This window comes from Salmo salar, chromosome 17 (assembly GCF_965601325.2).
Source record: "Salmo salar chromosome 17, fSalSal1, whole genome shotgun sequence".
Classification (NCBI taxonomy): Eukaryota; Metazoa; Chordata; class Actinopteri; order Salmoniformes; family Salmonidae; genus Salmo; species Salmo salar.
Genome location: NC_138307.1, coordinates 63,555,352 through 63,574,263, shown reverse-complemented (window position 1 = coordinate 63,574,263; position 18,912 = coordinate 63,555,352). Strand labels below are relative to the sequence as shown.

The 18,912-nt window shown below is 43.9% G+C and overlaps 1 protein-coding gene across 1 annotated transcript; it reads left to right on the top strand.

Annotated features, from left to right (window-relative positions):
* Positions 1 to 1,531: 1,531 nt before the first annotated feature.
* zn12 (Zinc finger protein ZFMSA12A) lies at positions 1,532 to 18,480 on the top strand. The gene is made up of 9 exons (NM_001141782.1): positions 1,532 to 1,622; positions 2,265 to 2,467; positions 2,878 to 2,937; positions 3,126 to 3,221; positions 15,181 to 15,291; positions 15,401 to 15,524; positions 15,834 to 16,083; positions 16,226 to 16,275; positions 16,399 to 18,480. The coding sequence occupies exons 1-9, from the start codon at positions 1,565 to 1,567 to the stop codon at positions 17,712 to 17,714; spliced, it is 2,268 nt and encodes a 755-aa protein (NP_001135254.1). The 5' UTR covers positions 1,532 to 1,564; the 3' UTR covers positions 17,715 to 18,480.
* Positions 18,481 to 18,912: the final 432 nt, after the last annotated feature.

Here is an 18,912-nt window from a genome sequence, read left to right as displayed (position 1 = left end):
CCAAACACACCAAGACAGTTGTGAAGAGGGAACGACAACACCTTTTCCCCCTCAGGAGACTGAAAAGATTTGGCATGGGTCCCCAGATCCTCAAAAAGTTCTACAGCTGCACCATCGAGAGCATCCTGACCGGTTGCATCACCGCCTGGTATGGCAACTGCTCGGCATCTGACCGTAAGGCGTTACAGAGGGTAGTGCGTACGGCCCAGTACATCACTGGGGCCAAGCTTCCTGACATCCTGGACCTATATACTAGGCGGTGTCAGAGGAAGGCCCATTGAATTGTCAAAGACTCCAGTCACCCAAGTCATAGACTGTTCTCTCTGCTACCGCACAACAAGCGGTATCAGAGCGCCAAGTCTAGGACCAAAAGGCTCCTTAAGAGCTTCTACCTTCAAGCCATAAGACTTCTGAACAATTAATCAAATGGCCACCCGGCGTCTACTCACTGTTTATTATCTATGCATAGTCACTTTACAAATTACCTCGATTAACCTGTACCCCCACATTGACTCGGCACAAGTACCCCCTGTATATAGCCTCATTATTGTTATGTCATTTTCTTGTTTTACTTTTTGATTTAATACTTTTTTAACTTAAGTTTATTTTGTAAATATTTTCTTAACTCTATTTCTTGAACTGCATTGTTGGTTAAGGGCTCGTAAGTCAGCATTTCACGGCATATTCGGCGCATGTGACAAATAAAATTGTATTCGATTTATTTTGTGCCACCAGGGCCACAATAATATCCCCCCACTCTGATTATCTGAGTGTGACCCCCCCCCCCATGGGTTACTGCAGCTAGTGTTGCTAGTGTCACTCACTTAACTCCACACTTTTCCAAACACAAAAACACACACCCCACCTACCATCACAATACATCCGTACATACCCACATACTGCTTCTTAGACTTTCAATGAGAATGACAGATCTATAACTCACATTTCATGTAAATTTGGTCGCCTAAAAATATGACATATTGCAGCTTTAAATCCACTTCAATCAGTGTAGATGAATGGGAGGAAAAAGGTTAAATAAGGATTTTTAAGAGTTGAGATAATTGAGACATGGATTGTGTATGTGTGCCATTCAGTGGGTAAATGGGCAAGACACAATATTTACGTGCCTTTGAACGGGGTATGTATGGTAGTATGTGCCAGCCGCACTGGTTTGTGTTATGAACTGCAACTCTGCTGGGTTTTTCACGCTCAACAGCTTCCCGTGTGTATAAAGAATGGTCCACCACCCAAAGGACAAATCCAGCCAACTTGACACAACCGTGGGAAGTATTGGAGTCAACCTGGGCCAGAATTGTAGAGTCCATGCCCCGATGAATTGAGGCTGTTCTGAAGACAGGGGTTGCAACTCAATATTAGGAATGTGCTCTTATTGTTTTGTACACTCAGTGTACAGTACATCATTGCTGTGAACCCGTAATTAGAACTTTTATTTTGAAGACAATTTTGGACGCTGGAGTAATAGGCCTACTGGTGGCAAAGGTTTCACATCCTCTTTGTTCGTCGGCAGTAACGTTGGCTAGCTAGGTTTACTTTCTACCGTCTCATGCGGCGCTCACTAGCAAAGGTAGCTAAGATACTGATTGGCACATGGGCCATAATGGGTATGTATTCGTGGTAACTTATATTAGATAAAACAATATTTTGTTTTTGCTTGCTATAAATCTGTCTAGGTTGGGTTTTCTAGCTAGGTGGCCAACTAGCCATGATCAGGCAGGGTCGTCCTCATTAGTGTACACTTTACTGAACGTTTTGCAACGCAACATGAAAACGAGCGTTTCTTATTGGATAAGTTCAGGCTGTCCCTGTCGTTTTTTTCTCCTCCGGTGTATAATGAACACAACCCTGATCTCAAGGAAGTAGCTGGGTAGCTAGCTAGGCCTACTTTGCCGTTTTTAGCAAAACCCCTTGATCTATCTAGCAGTGCCGCTACGGCGATCTGTTATGTTATTGACTAACTAACGTTCAGTTTTGAATTATGTTATTGTGTCCACTTGGGCACATTCTGTGCAAGCTAGCCTTATAGCTAATACGTAAGTGGAAGCTAAACTGTAACGTTAAGTTGGCTAACGTTAGCTATCTGCTGGCAATGTTATATCAACCGTAACATTTCTTATCACTCAATGAATAACTATCTGTAGTTAAGATATGCAAATTTAGTTAGTTCTGCTATGTTAATGTTCTTACAAAATGTAATTGATCTAGCTAGACATCTAACACACTTCACTGTACTTTTCACATTATAGATTCCCCCATTCCGCTCTCCTCTCTGCGCCTTTTGGTTCCACCTCTACGGCTGATGTCTGCATTTATGTGGCAGGTAGCGCAACAGAGGGCCATTAAGCACTATGGAAAATTAGAGGAGTTTGTGACCGTGGTAACACAAACTGTCCCAGAACTTATGACTGACAGACAGAGAACCCTCCTTATTTTGGGTCTGAGAGCAAGGGTAAGAAATGCCACATATTATGCCATACAGAATCACTTCAATATGCTGGGATAGTCCCACTTACTTCCTGCATCCTGTCACATACTGTTTTTGAATGGGCTTAAAAAAAATCATGAGAACATGGGCATTTAAGATATTACATTCTATTTGTATTTATGGATGAATTTACTTCTACCCAAGGCCTTTTATGAAGGTTTTCAATTGTGTTTTTGTCATCGAAAACCGTAAGGCATCAGGAAGAATTTCACATATGTCAAATTACTGTGTTTTCATGAATTTGATGATATCTTGAAGCTCATTAAAAACAGTATGAGACTTTATCCAGGAAGTAGGGGGACTTTCTTGGTGTATAGGTAAAATGCAGAAAATAGTTTTATGCAAAGTATCAGACTTGACCACTTTTCTTGCAGGTAAACCCTGTCAGCCTCCAGACCCTCCTTTATAGAATAAAGTCTTCTCAACATGCACAGGTTGGTGAATCAAAGTATAAATATTGTGCCAAGATTGGATCTTTTGTTCTGCTGGACACTTATGCGATAATTAACACCCTCATAATTCAGCAACATTTAAAAACAAGAGATTTAAGATTGTTGGTATGGATAGTTGTCTTAAAATGATTGTCTATTTTTTTATATATTTTTTTTACTTTGTTTTACAGTCCAATGATGCAGGCATGGAATCACCTGAAGCTAACTTTGCCAAGCTCACCCAAAGCTTGATTATAGACCCGGTTGAGCGTGAACACTTCGTCCAAGTAAGTAGCTGTTAATGCCACGCTTGTCTTGAATCTACAAGGCCTTCCCACACTACGTCAGATTCAGTCTTTTACGATTATTACATGTCACACTGTGCAACGTGACCAAATGTAAAATCTTGACATCAACCTGGCTGGGTTGTAAGGTTTACCTCAGTTCTGTCATCATATTCTGCGATTGGCTTGCGAGGCTACGTCAGTCGACTTAGGCTACGTCAGCTGGGCGTATCAAGCATTGGCGTCAAAAGAACAACAACAGGCTGTTGCTATGTTGATTGACAGACACTGCTCCTCCTACCTCTGTGACTGAGCGGTCCTTGTAATAAAAAGCTTAACTCTCGAATTGAAGAGGCACATCACAACATGGAAAAGCTAATGCCGAATATAAGCCCCGTAGCATGATTATTGGCATTGCTCAATAAAAGCATTGCAATTTTGACATTCAAGGTGGGATGGTTATTTATAACTACAGAGACAATTATTTGCACAAAGCTTTCATTATACAATGTGTGATTATTTTGTATTTTTTTAATGAATGGCGTCATTGCTGGTTGTGTTCTTATTGATACTGACATAACTTTTTCGGAGATTAGGGAAAGTAGATGTACATAAAGAAAAATTCTACCCAAAAACTCTCTTTTGGTATTTGTTTTATTAGTCCATTGTAGGGCTGGGCGACTATATCAAATTTAATTTGAATTGATCTTTTGTGCGATATTCCAAGTAACTATCGCAAGAATCATGTTTTTTTTTTTTTATGAGCGTTTATGTTCACTTGTTGTCTTTTTGGTCTTGTCTCCTTTGCTCCTTCTGTGCTCTGTGCGCCTTCCCATTTTACACCAGAGATCTGTATATAATGATGAGATGCGCATCTTCACCCTAACAATGGGGGTCGTTGTCCCAAAGGCGGGAAGGCAAGCGACAAGCTTATGTCCAAAATAAGCCCACTGAAACACATTGGGCTTATTTTGGACAGATTTTAGCGCGCATGAAACCGCTCGCTTCGCCTCTGGTTTACACACACACCAACCCCCTCTACCTGTCACTCACAACAACAAAGATGAGCGATCACTTCTTCCTCCTTGACAAGTGGTTTCAACTCGCTATTTGCATTTGAGAGAGGAAACTAATACATTTTAAAGAGAAATTGCAGAAACGAGTAGTGGAGAAAGTCCATTATGATATTCTGAGAGAGCATCTTGGCATGTATAACAAAGCAATTAGAAATGCCAGACGGGCTCATTTTTGTAACGTGATCACTATTAATCAGGATAATTCGACAGTGCTCTTCTCGACCATTGATGGCCTGATAAATCCTACCCTGACAAACCTATGTGAACTTTCCTCTACATCTAAATGTGATGAGTTTGCGGCATATTTCAGAGATACCCAGCCTGTTTCAGTCTAGCAAGACCCGATGATACGTTTTGATGTGCCCTAGACTACCATGCAAAGACACTATGGATTTATTTTCCCTGGTTGACACAGACATGCTCAGGAAAGTGATATCACAACTTCAGCCTTCTACCTGCCTTCTCGATCCTATCCCCACCACCTTCTTCAAAACAGGTTTTAATTGCATATCTGAAGAAGTGAAAGCTGTTGTTAATCACTCCCTGTTCACAGGCACTTTCCCCACTGCAATAAACTGCTATGGTGAAGCTCCTTCAGAAGAAAAGTAATCTAGATTCTTCAGCTTTTAGCAATTTTCGGCTATGTTCCAACCTTCCATTCTTAAGCAAAAATCTGGAGAAATTGTTTTTCAAACAGCTTCTTTTTTTTTCTATCTGGTTTTCAGGACTAGCACAGAGACAGCCTTTGTTAAAATTGTAAATTATTTTAGAGGCAACACAGATGCCAAACAGCTCTCTGTCCTTTAATCTTGGATTTAAGTGCTACATTCAACACTGTTGGCCATGATGTCCTTCTGGACAGACTGGAGAGGTGGGTTGGCCTCTTTTGGGTCCGGTTCTGTTCAGTTTATATATGTTACCCCTTTGCAACATTATCAGAAAGCACAGCATTGATTTTTTTACATTAGTGTCACCAGAGGATTTTAGATTAACGGATAAATTATTAGACTGACTTAGTGATTTAAATACTTGGATGGCTCACAACTACCTCCAACTAAATCAAGTCAAGACCGAGGTGGTACTTGTTGGAGCCAAAGCACAGAGAGAATCTGTACGCACCTATTAATTCACGGACAAGACCGATAAAACACCAGGTAAAAAACCTAGGTGTTATTTTAGATTCTGAACTCCATTTCGACTCACACATGAGGAATGTGACATCTTTTTACCACCAGAGGACCATTACCAAGGTGTGGCCAATTCTCTCTTGGGCTGATGCAGAGAGACTCATCCATGCTTGTATTACAAGCAGGCTTGTCTACTGTAATGCTCTTCTGTCTGGTCTACCCAAGAAAGTCATTGATTAACTGCAAAAACATACTGAATGCTGCCGCACTTGTACTGACCAGGACCAGATGGACAGCACACATTACACCGGTTTTAAGGTCTCGGTACTGGCTGCCTGTGCGTTTTTAGAATGAATTTCTATTGGTTTTTAAATCAATCCATGATTGTTCACCCCAATAAGTTTTGGGACACTGTAAAGTCCATGGAGAATAAGAGCACCTCCTCCCAGCCTCCCACTGCACTGAGGCTAGGAAACACTGTCACCACCGATAAATCTACGATAATCGATAATTCCAATAAGCTTTTTCTATGGCTGGCCGGGCTTTCCACCTGGCTACCCCTACCCCGGCCAACAGCTCTGCACCCTCTGCAGCAACTTGCCCAAGCCCCCCCCCCCCCCCGCTTCTCCTTCACCCAAATCTAGACAGCTGATGTTCTGAAAGAGCTGCAAAATCTGGATCCCTACAAATCAGCCGGGCTAGACAATCTGGACCCTCTCTTTCTCTAAAATTATCCGTCGCAATTGTTGCAAACCCTATTACTAGCCTGTTCAACCTCTCTTTTGTATCGTCTGAGATCCCCAAAGATTGGAAAGCGGTCATCCCCCTCTTCAAAGGGGGAGACACTCTAAACCCAAACTGTTACAGACCTATATCCATCCTGCCCTGCCTTTCTAAAGTCTTCAAAAGCCAAGTTAACAAATAGATCACTGACCATATTGAATCCCATCGTACCTTCTCCGCTGTGCAATCTGGTTTCCGAGCTGGTCGCAGGTGCACCTCAGCCACGCTCAAGGTACTAAATGATATCATATCCGCCATCGATAATACTGTGCAACCGTCTTCATCGACCTGGCCAAGGCTTTCGACTCAATCACAGTATTCTTATCGGCAGACTCAACAGCCTTGTTTTCTCAAATGACTGCCTCGCCTGGTTCACCAACTACTTCTCTGAGTTCAGTGTGTCAAATCGGAGGGCCTGTGGTCCGGGCCGACTCTTTTCTTAGTATATATCAATGATGTTGCTCTTGCTGCTGGTGATTATCTGATCCACCTCTATGCAGACGACACCATTCTGTATACAGTTGAAGTCGGAAGTTTACATACACCTTAGCCAAATACATTTAAACTCAGTTTCTCAATTCCTGACATTTAATCCAAGTAAAAATTCCTTGTCTTGGGTTAGTTAAGATAACCACTTTATTTTAAGAATGTGAAATGTCAGAATAATAGTAGAGAATTATTTCTTTCATCACATTCCCAGTGGGTCAGAAGTTTACATACTCAATTAGTAATTGGTAGCATTGCCTTTAAATTGTTTAACTTGGGTCAAATGTTTCAGGTAGCCTTCACAAGCTTCCCACAATAAGTTCAGTGAATTTTGGCCCACTCCTCCTGACAGAGCTGGTGTAACTGAGTCAGGTTTGTAGGCCTCCTTGCTCGCACATGCTTTTTCAGTTCTGCCCACAAATGTTCTATGGGGTTGAGGTCAGGGCTTTGTGATGGCCGCTCCAATAACTTGACTTTGTTGTCCTTAAGCCACAACTTTGGAAGTATGCTTGGGGTCATTGTCCATTTAGAAGACTCATTTGCGACCAAGCTTTAACTTTCTGACTGATGTCTTGAGATGTTGCTTCAATATATCCACATCATTATCCTGCCTCATGATGCCATCTATTTTGTGAAGTGCACCAGTCCCTCCTGCAGCAAAGCACCTCCACAACATGATTGCTGACACCCCCGTGCTTCACGCTCGGGTTGGTGGTCTTCGGCTTGCAAACCTCCCCCTTTTTCCTCCAAACATAACGATGATCATTATGGCCAAACAGTTCGATTTCTGTTTCATCAGACCAGAGGACATTCCTCCAAAAAGTATTATCTTTGTCCCCATGTGGAGTTGCAAACCGTAGTCTGGCTTTTTTATGGCGGTTTTGGAGCAGTGGCTTCTTCCTTGCTGAGCGGCCTTTCAGCTTATGTCGATATAGGACTCATTTTACTGTGGATATAGATACTTTTGTGCCTGTTTCCTCCAGCATCTTCACAATGTCCTTTGCTGTTGTTCTGGGATTGATATGCACTTTTCGCACAAATACATTCATCTCTAGGAGACAGAACACGTCTCCTTCCTGAGCGGTATGCCGGCTGCGTGGTCCCATGGTGTTTATACTTGCGTACTATTGTTTGTACAGATGAACGGGGTACCTTCAGGCGTTTGGAAATTGCTCCCAAGGATGAACCAGACTTGCGGAGGTCTACAATTGTTTATTTTTTTGTTTTTTTGAGGTCTTGGATGATTTCTTTTGATTTTCCCATGTCAAGCAAAGAGGCACTGAGTTTGAAGGTAGGCCTTGAAATACATCCACAGGTACACCTCCAATTGACTCAAATGATGTCAATTAGCCTATCAGAAGCTTCTAAAGCCATGTCATTTTCTGGAATTTTCCAAGCTGTTTAAAGGCACAGTCAACTTAATGTATGTAAACTTCTGACCCACTGGAATTGTGATACAGTGAAATAATCTGTCTGTAAACAATTGTTGGAATAGTTACTTGTGTCATGCATTAAGTAAATGTCCTAACCAACTTGCCATAACTATAGTTTGTTAACAAGAAATTTGTGGAGTGGTTGGAAAAACAAGTTTTAATGACTCCAACCTAAGTGTATGTAAACTTCCAACTTCAACTGTACATCTGGCCCTTCTTTGGACACTGTGTTAACAAACCTCCAAACGAGCTTCAATGCCATACAACACTCCTTCCGTGGCCTCCAACTGCTCTTAAATGCTAGTAAAACTAAATGCTTTCTCTTCAACCGATTGCTGCCCGACTAGCATCACTACTCTGGACGGTTCTGACCTAGAATATGTGTACAACTACAAATACCTAGGTGTCTGGTTAGACTGTAAACTCTCCTTCCAGACTCACATTAAGCATCTCCAATCCAAAATTAAATCTAGAATCGGCAACCTATTTCGCATCAAAGCCTCCTTCACTCATGCTGCCAAACATACCCTCGTAAAACCGACTATCCTACAGATCCTTGACTTCGGCGATGTCGTTTACAAAATAGCCTCCAACACTCTACTCAGTAAACTGGATGTAGTCTATCACAGTGCCATCCGTTTTGTCACCAAAGCCCCATATACTACCCACCACTGCGACCTGGATGCTCTCGTTGGCTGGCCCTCGCTATATATTTGTTGCCAAACCCACTGGCTCCAGGTCATCTTTAAGACTTTGCTAGGTAAAGCCCCGCCTTATCTCAGCTCACTGGTCACCATAGCAATACCCACCTGTAAAACGTGCTCCAGCAGGTATATTTCACCGGTCATCCCTAAAGCCAACACTTCCTTTGGCTGCCTTTCCTTCCAGCTCTCTGCTGCCAATGACTGGAACAAATTGCAAAAATCACTGAAGCTGGAGACTCATATCTCCCTCACTAACTTTAAGCACCAGCTGTCAGAGCAGCTTACCAATCACTGTACCTGTACACAGCCAATCTGTAAATAGCACACCCAACTACCTCATCCCCATATTGTTATTTATCTTCTTGCTCTTTTGCACCCCAGTATCTCTACTTACACATCATCATCTGCACATCTATCACTCCAGTGTTAATGCTAAATTGTAATTAATTTGCCCCTATTGGCCTATTTATTGCCTTACCTCCCTAATCTTACTACATTTGCACACACTGTACATATATTTTTCTATTGTGTTATTGACTGTACATTTGTTTATCCCATTTGTAACTCTGTTTTTGTCGCTTTGCTTTATCTTGGCCAGGTCGCAGTTGTAAATGAGAACTTGTTCTCAACTGGCTTACCTGGTTAAATAAAGGTGAAATAACCTGCCGGAGAACCTGAGGGGGCCGAAACTGTAAAAAAACTATCTTAACACACTTTTTTAGCTTTGCTTTTCCATCGGGTGCTTTTTAGTCGTTCAGATTTTGTTATTCATCCTCTTATCTTTGTAGTAAATAATATATTTTTCTTTTTCCTGTAAAGAACATTGTTGCAATCATTTCTGAAATGTCCTGTATAAATAAAGCTTGTTTTAACCTGTGTTCATTTTCTGTAGCCTAATGCCTACTACATTAAGTTAGTGAATGTGCATTATGCAGGGTTCTGATAATGTGTCCCTTTCCAATAATGCAGAGAAATTATATAAATTGATAAGGTGTAAATGCAATGAGTAACGATATCTTGGCTGTATACATAGTGTACTGTCGGGAAGAGTGGGTTGTGCCCTACTACACAAGTGGCAGTAAGTGTAAACGCCACAAGAGTTCAAGTTTGATATGCTTTTACATTCGTTTTTTGTGTCTCTGGCGTTGTAGTCCACAAGCTGTTCAGGCAAGAGGGTGGTTAAAGAAGGCGGCCACCTGTAGTTTCTTGCGGGGGTGTGGCTTCACTGGCAGAATCCGTAACTCTCCTTCTGAGAAGTCTGTGGAAGGAGAGTGGGCACGCTGTGTCTTCCTAACTGCTCACTTGAGCTAGGTCCAGCCTGCACACTTGTGCCAGTCAGTTGATTAGGGAATGCCTTGCAGGTGTGCTGACTAGTAATCCTGCACAGGTGTGTTTGGTGAGCAGCGCTGTGGCACTGTCTTCGGCTGGCCTGGTGCTGAAGGTAGTGCGGCCTTGCACAGTGCTAAACTGAGTGCCGTTGTCCATGGGGCTGAAGTGAGCGCACCTGTCTCCTGTGCTAAGGTGGGTGGCTCTGTCCATGTTGCTGCACTGAGAGTCCTTCAGCCACACCTATGCCCATGCCTCTCATGGTGCCACACACCCCTCCCTTTAACTCCGAGCCATGAGAGGAATTGGTGGAAGAGAAAATGGAGCCGGGAGAGGGCATCAGCGTTCCCATGAGCAGACCCTGGTCTGTGTCAAACCACAAAGTTGTATGGTTGTAGCTCGAGGAACCAACGGGTCGCCCGGTCATTGGTGTCCTTGGCCATCCACTGCAAGGGTGCATGGTCTGTCTCCAGGGTGAACTGCCTTCCCATGAGATAGTAGGATAGGGAGCAGACGGCCCATTTTATAGCCAGACATTTTTATATGGTAGCATAGGAGCTTTTGACTGTTGAATAAAGCATCATGTTCTTAACCATCCCAGACCTGGGACTGGACGGCTCCCTGTCCAGTTTCAGAGGCTTCTGTTTGGACGACGAAAGGCTGGGAGTAGTCTGCTGACTTCAGGACTGGTCCTAAACAGAGGGAGGTTTGAAGATCCACGGAATAAACCGCCGGTAGTAACTGGCCAGTCCCATGAAGGCTCTCAACTGAGTCTTGGTGGCTGGATAAGGCCAGTTGCTTGGATACCAGGGCGATGGGGCTGGCCCTCTGACTGTTCGGCTCCTCTATGGCGTCCAACTCACACACATTTTTGACCTCGGTGCAGATGGCTTTGCGATGAGCTTCAAGGACCCTATACGGCTTCACATATACAGTCTTCCCAGGTAGTATAAGGATATCGTGCTCTAGCACATCTGTCCACGGAAGTTATCCGCGACAAAAAATATCCGTGAACTGATCAACAAAGTGTCTTACCTTTTGGAGTTGTTGGGGAGTAAGGTCTTGGCCCATGTTTATGACATCTCTGGGTATTTCCTGAGGAAGCTCTGTGGAGACAAAGGCCACAGTAACATCATCCTCCTCCCACTTCTTCAGAAAGTTAATGTGATATACTTGCTCCCGTTTACGGCGATCTGGCTGGTTTATCCCGTATGTCACTGGGTCTAGTTTCTCCATGACCGCGTTGGGCCCCTGCCACCGGGCGAGGAACTTGCTTTCTGTGGTGGGCAGAAGGAGCACTCGGTCACCAGGATTGAACTCTAGGAAGGCCCATTCTTGGCTATGGCCTTGGTAGTGATGGTTCATAGGGGAATTGCCTCCGGGTACCTGGTGGCATAGTCTACCACCACCACCAGGATATATCGGTATCCTTTCCCAGACTTTGGGAGGTCCAATTAGGTCAATCCCTTGTCTATCAAATGGGGTCTCAATGATGGGTAGCGGGGTACACCCTACTGGGGCAGTCAGCTGACAGGTGGGACACCTCTGACAGTACCGTGCGACAGACATGTAGATTCCGGGCCGGTAAAACTTCTGTAGGATTCGTTGCCCTGTCTTTCCCTCACCCAGATGAGCGCCCAAGACGTGACAGTTGGAGAACAACTGGAACATACACTTTGGGCACAAGGAGGATATAAGTTCTTTACCTACTTCTGTAACCGATAGAGTAGCCCTTGATGAAGGGCAATGTAAAGAGTTACCAAAGGGGATTTGCGAGGTTTTGGTCTCTGGGCATCACCAACACGGCCCTACAACATAACTGAGAAGTCATTGATATATGGGGGGGGCTCACCTTCCACATCAGCGGTATCTCCGCTGTCCTCAGGCTGGTCTGGTTGTGAGGCATCACCCAGCAGCACCTTTACTGATCTCTGCTGGCGAGAACGTTTTTTAGTATGTTGCGCCTTCAGAACAGGCAGCAAAGGCTTGGGTCTATGTGTGTGGTGAAGAGCAGAGGTAGTGCGAATTTTTTTTTTGCTTACCCCAGCAGCCTCAAAGACTCAAATCCCAGGCAGTTTCAACCTAGGAGCATTAGAGTCGTCAATTCTGGCATCACCCCTGCAATGACCGTCCATGCCCCACAATCAGTGTTGAACCGGATGTTGGATGTCTTCGGTGTCCCCATGGATGCAGGTGAGGGGTAGGGTGTTATGGTTTCAAAGACACCCTACAGGAATCTATTCTGGCTGTATCAGAGTGAGTCCAAGAGAGCCAGTATGTTATGTGAACCTGCACTAGATACTAGCAAGCAGGTACCTCACTTCTCTCCTCCCTCAGGTCCCACAGGTGGCAATCGCTGGTAGGCCTGTAGGCATTTGCTCATCTGTTAATCGAGTAGGGTACCCTTGGCCCCACATTTTCCGCACCAGACAACATTACGTTGCTCCTCTCTGGCTGGGAAGTAAGCGGCTGTTTTGGGAGGCTCATATTTTCTTGAGGAAAAAGGTTGTGTCAGGTTGATTCTTCAAAGGTGAAGGTCGTTTCTGTTTGTTTGACTTAAGTGCATCTTTTGAAGCACCCAACTTTTCCACCAGCTAAATCATGTCCTGGTAAGTCTGAGGGCATTGTTGGGTGGCTGCTTTGTGCAGATTCATAGGGAAGGCCTCTCATGAACTGGCCCAGGACAACTTTGTCGATCACATCGTCCACAGAGTTGCCTTATGGCTTCAGACAATTTTTTCCCAAGCCGCCTTCGGTGGTATAATTGGGCCCGGGGTGCTTGTCCAGCTTGTTATTCCCAGGTTCTGAATCGTTGGATGCATTGCAAATGGGTTGAGCCTTAATCTGCTCAGGATCTGCTCCTTCAAACGGTCATAGTTATTGACCCCTACTGTCTCCAGATGCTGATAGGCTTGTTAGGCCTCTCCTGTGACATACGGGGCTACAAGAGTGGCCATGTCATCCGGTCCCATAACTCTCTCTCTCTCTCTCTCTCTCTGCCACTTTCAAACATCAAGAGAAAAGCCTCTGGGTCATCAGCGTCAGTCATCTTAGTGAGTGTCTCTCTTGCCTTACTGGCGGGTGAGCGAAGAGGGACTGGAACCGAAACTGTTCCAACAGGCCTCATTTGAACTTCCAGGGTACCTCTGAGGCGGGTAATCTGTTGAATGATCCCGGCCATGCCTTCTACCATGGTATCGGAGATCTGTTGGCTGACTCCATGAAGATTTATGAGTTATCTCAGCATGTTTTCCAAGTTTCCAACTCCAGGATTAGACATGGTTCCACTCTTGCGCCAAAAAAAAGTTACATCAAAAATAAGTTGTGTGTTTACTCAGATGTCTGCATTCTCCACCATATGTCGGGAAGAGTGGGGTGTGCCCGACTACACAAGTGGCAATGAGAAAACACACATAACAAAAGCTTTTAGTGTCTGTTGCGTTCTAGTCCACAAGCAGTTCAGGCAAGAGGGTGGTTGAAGATGGCGGCCACCTGTAGTCTCTTGCGGTGGTGTGGCCTCACTGGCAGAGTCCGTAACTCCCCTTCTTAGGAGTCTGTGGAAGGAGAGAGAAACACAGTGTAAGTGGGAGAGTAGGCACAGTGTGGCTGTGCCTTCCTAACTGCTACAGGATAGATAATAAACAGTAAAAGCAGCATGCTGTGATGATTTAAGAGTTCAATGCAGATACTCTGGGTAGCTATTGATGAACTATTTAATTAACTATTTAGCAGTCTTATGGCTTGGGGGTAGAAGCGGTTCAGGGTCCTGTTGGTTACAGTCTTGGTGCATCAGTACCGCTTGCATTGCGGAAGCAGAGACAACAGTCTATGACTTGGGTGGTTGGTGTCTTTGACCATTTTTAGGGCCTTCCTCTGACACCGCCTGGTATAGAGGTCCTGGATGGCAGGGAGCTCTGCCATATGCACTGCACTCTGAAGCGCCCTGTAGGCTGTCTCATCATCGTCAGTGATCACGCCTACCACCATTATGTCATCGGCAAACTTAATGATGGTGTTGGAGTTGTGAGCGGCCACACAGTCGTGGGTGAACAGGGAATACAGGAGGGGACTAAGCACGCACCCCTGAGGGGCCCCCGTGTTGAGGGTCAGGAGTTCCAGGATCCAGTTGCAGAGGGAGGTGTTTAATCCCAGGGTCCTTAGCTTAGTGGTGAGATTGGAGGGCACATGTCAGCAATCAAGTTTTCAAGAGATATAACTTTCGAAATACACAAATACCAAAACGCAGCATCATATGATGATGCAAAACGCAGCTGTATTTTGAAAGCTATACATCTTAACTCGATTGTTGACGTACAAAACATTTTGGGACTATATCAACAATGAACTAATGAAACAAATACCAAAAGAGTGGAGTTTTCCTTTAATCGGCAGACCCTGTCACACTGAACAAGCCAAGACGCCCGACAATCGTTTACGATCTAAGAATTTGCCCACCACGTGGACATTTTGTCTGGGATGGCAAAATCGTGGTATAAAGTTGCTAAAATCATGCAGTCTGTGCGGGCCTTTACTTGAACATTTTCTCTGGCCTGACTCAAGTTAGTTATGATGTTCGTGGAAAATATAGTTGAGTTGAGATTCAGTAAGATTGTTAGTCAAGATAGCATTTGAATAGTGAATAGGCCTACGCTATTATAAATCATAACTAGTCATTCACTAACATTAATTTGTCTAAACTGCATTTACACAGACAGCCCAATTCAGATTTTCTTTCAGTCATTGGTATTTTGACCAATCAGATCTGATGTGAAAAAATCTGGTGTGATTGGTCAAAGTGTAAGCAAATATCAGAATTGGGATACCTGTCAATGCCACAACACGTAGGCTTACATGCCACAACACTGATTCCTGTTCTGTGGGTACTGGATTATGCTAGCCTGGGTGCCAAGACAGCAGAAACAGGCTTGGCACCCAGGCTAGGATCATTCAGGGTCTCTAAATATAAAACAATAATTAATTGGTCTAATTATTTTCCCTTTTGCATTACTGACTCTCCATCTTCTCAGGTGGTGTTTCCTGAAGAATTCAGACCTGATTTTGACCAAGTGCTTCAGGAACTGGTCTGTGACTTCCTCACTCGGCTGGAAGAGCTGCTTACACTACCAGACTTTAAGCAGGTGCAGAAATCACTTTCGTAAGAGTCTTGAGACAACAGCATTCAAATTAATAACTGTAGTTGGCCTGGAATCTATTTTGGCATTTTATTTGTGTCCCTATTTTCCCAAGACTGCATTGTTGCTGAGTGCTGGCTCCTCTGGCCTAGATGAATGCCTGCAGTCTTTCTCTCACTCAGAAGATCTCCAGTTTCTACTCCAGAATTACAAACAATGCAGAACATTGTACACAAACAGTAAGTTCATAGAAAAGTATCAGTTTTTGTTTGTATAATTTTAGCACCACATGGTCAGGTAAGGTTTATTGATGGAACAACAGAATCTGAGGATAATAATCTGATTTATGTGCAGGAAGTTCCTCTCACCATGTTCCTTACCTTCCTTGTTCATTTGAAAGGGATTTAAAATTGGAAGGATTAGCCAAATAGAGTGATGGATTAAAATGTAAATTATGGATTTGAGAAGTTTTGCCTCTAGTTGTTCTCAACAGTCACCTAGATATTATTCAAAGTGTGTTTTTAATGTATTTGTTTTTGTCTGTGTAGTTTCCTCCTCTGACATTCCTCAGGAATCAGATATTGAATCTGATGCCTTCCCTGACCAGTTAAACCGTACCAATCTGGACACTGGTGTGGGGATGAGGACTGGGATACAAAGCAGAGACTGCCAAAGGATGGAGTTGGCATCACATTTAGTGGAAATGGGGAGCACAAGAGATATTATAGGCTGCGATGAAACCTGTGATGAAGGGAATGAAGATGATATTGATGTAGAGGATGACCCAACGCAGAAAAGGTATGAAAATAAATGTATTTTTATTGTTTCAAACGGTACAGTTGATAAATAACCATTTGCATTTGGACAGTCTATCAAACAAACTTACCACTTGACCCAGTAGTAGTCATCAATTTGCATTTCTGTTTTGTGCCTTTCACAGGGTTGGTTCTGGTCTTTCTCCTACCAGTGTCATGCAAGGTGGTGATACAGGTGAGACCTCACTAACTTTTAGTCAAGTACATTTACCCTTTGGATAGCCTCAGTTGACCATTGTGGGGCAATGGTAGGGGAAACTTCCTCATGAGTTCAATATTTGTTTTCATTTTTCCGCAGACACCGTTGCAGGGGTGTCGTTTCAGGTGTTGACTCCCCTTTCTTCAGCTTCAAATGAGTGTGCCCCATCTACTTCCAGTTCATCACACATGGTTGTCCACCAGTGTCCTCAGTGTGGGAAGTGCTTTAATTATCAGTCTCAACTTGTCCAACATCAGCAAATTCACTGTGGGGATAATCCATACAAGTGCTCCAACTGCGGGAATAGATTCAAATTCTTTACAAGTCTGTCAAACCATAAGAGGATGCAATGTGTGGGCACTGCCTTTAGCTGCCTGAAGTGCTGGAGAGAGTTTGGTTCTCTACGTGAGAAATTGAGACACCAGTGTCCACACAACGAAGTCATGTACATCTGTCCACAGAGCGGGAAGAGTTTCAAGACGCCACAGCAACAACCATTCCAGTGCCGTCATTGCGCAATGGCCTTTTCCGAAATGGATCAACTGCATTCTCACGAAAAAATTCACGGAGTCGCCCAAACTCTTGACTGTCACACATGTGGAATTACCTTCAGCAACTTGCCCAGCCTCGTGCACCACGTGGAAGCCCACAAGAGGTCGGATTTGAGGCCATCGTCGCACCTTCCAAAGAAGAAGAAAGGATTGCAGCTTCCGAAAACTCACCATTGTCACCAATGTGGAAAGTCCTTCGTAACAAACCGACGCCTTAAGGATCACGTGCGCACTCATTTGAATTATCGTCCCTTCCCCTGCTCCTACTGTGGAAAATGTTTCACTCAGAAAGGTAATCTCAATGTGCACATAAGGATCCACACAGGGGAGAGACCCTACATGTGCTCTGTGTGTGGGAAGACCTTTCAGTCAGCAGGGAATCTGCAGGTACACCAGCGCTTTCACACTGGGGAGAAACCCTACCAATGCAAAGAGTGTGACAAACGTTTTACTAAGTCGAGCCATTTAGTTGTCCACATGCGTGGGCATACTGGAGAGCGTCCCTTCACTTGTAATGAATGTGGAAGGAGTTTTATCCGGAAAACTTGCTTAAAGAAACATTTGCTAGTTCATTCAGGGCAGAAGCCTTATTCACGTCCTCGTTGCCCGAATAATTCCAAGCGCAGTTCACAACCAAGCTATCACATGAAGGAGAATCCTACTAATGCCACTGCCATGGCTGGACATGCGACCGCCATGGCTGGACATGCGGCCGCCATGGCTGGACATGTGGCCGCCGTGGCTGGACATGTGTCCGTACCAGCAATCTATCATGACAGCCTTAACATAAAAATGTTGGCACATGTTGGCATGTCCCGAGGCTATGCCATGGAGAGACTAGGAGGCGGTCCTTCAAATTGTTGAACGCTGCCCTGCGCACGGAAAAATGTCCCAATACTTCCCCCCCGGCCCTACCTCTTAGTGGGTAGTTGGGAGTGCAATTCGCTAGCGAAGCAACAAGTTATGGGGGAAAATCAATACTAGTCCAGAGAGATTAATGGGTGTTCTAATTATTGTTAACATGGAAACAATGGCATTTTTCATTGTAGGTTTCAAACAAACGCTCTGCAATGGCTTCATGCATGGAATTTAATTGGAACAACTAAGAATTTATCATTAACACAGAAACAAAGGAATTGTCCAGTATAGGTTTTCCAAAAACGTGCGGCAATGGCGTCATTCACGGATGGGGGAGGGACTTTGGTAGGTGAGGTGGGGTGTAGACTCTCTAGTCTTTCTCTATACATCATGTCTCAGAACCTCATCAAGTAGCTGGTTTGGTTGCCAAGGTTACCGGACCAGTTAAGAAGCTACTTTATAGTTTCATGTGATGTTCTGTTTTTCTCATTACAAATATTATTCCTTTACAGATGTATTAGACATGTAGAGCTGTTTGCATGTACACATGTTTATGTAATAGGTGCGGTAGTCATGGATAGGGGTTGAACTAGTGAAATGCATGTGCAATTGTAATATAAGTATTTGCTCTAACAGTAATAATGATAATGTGTTATTTGATAAGCGTATTTCTAGACTTTCAAGGAATCTAGAAAAGTGTATTTCCTGGTGTTATATTTGGAGGGTTGTGATATTCTTTGTTATACCTATTATTAAAGGTTTTAATACTTAAGCTTCTATTTATTTATTTTAGGGGCACTTAGCACTGTGCTCTCTCTGTGTTACTTGTGACCAACCTGCACAATCGCATGCTATCGCAAGGCCATTAGGTTGTGTGTTCTGTTTTCTGGGTTATTGGCTGCTCACAACTAGGGTTGCAAAGGGTTGGAAACGTTCCGGTAAGTTTCCGGAAATTTTCCATGGGAAGTTAAGCCCGGGAATTTTGGGAATTTTGCTTAAATTCATCAAAAAAGTTAGCTCATAAAAGTGAACCTTTTCTTTTTAGTGGGATACACATGAGGCAATTCTAGGTCTTGTGGCATATTTTGGTTAAACTATCCCCAATTCAATGGAATTGCAACCCTCTGCATGCACAGTGCACTCTTCCATCACATGTACAGCTGATTCTCAAGATCTTGTAAACAAATGAGATGCTATTGAGCCC

What these genes read in the sequence shown, in the direction of transcription:
- zn12 (NM_001141782.1), top strand. Translation starts at nt 1,565, where the DNA reads ATGCGGCGCTCACTAGCAAAGGTAGCTAAGATACTGATTGGCACATGG. An exon ending in TGGCACATGGGCCATAATGG is followed by an intron (nt 1,623 to 2,264) that starts GTATGTATTCGT and finishes TTCACATTATAG; the next exon opens with ATTCCCCCATTCCGCTCTCC. An exon ending in CATGCAAGGTGGTGATACAG is followed by an intron (nt 16,276 to 16,398) that starts GTGAGACCTCAC and finishes ATTTTTCCGCAG; the next exon opens with ACACCGTTGCAGGGGTGTCG.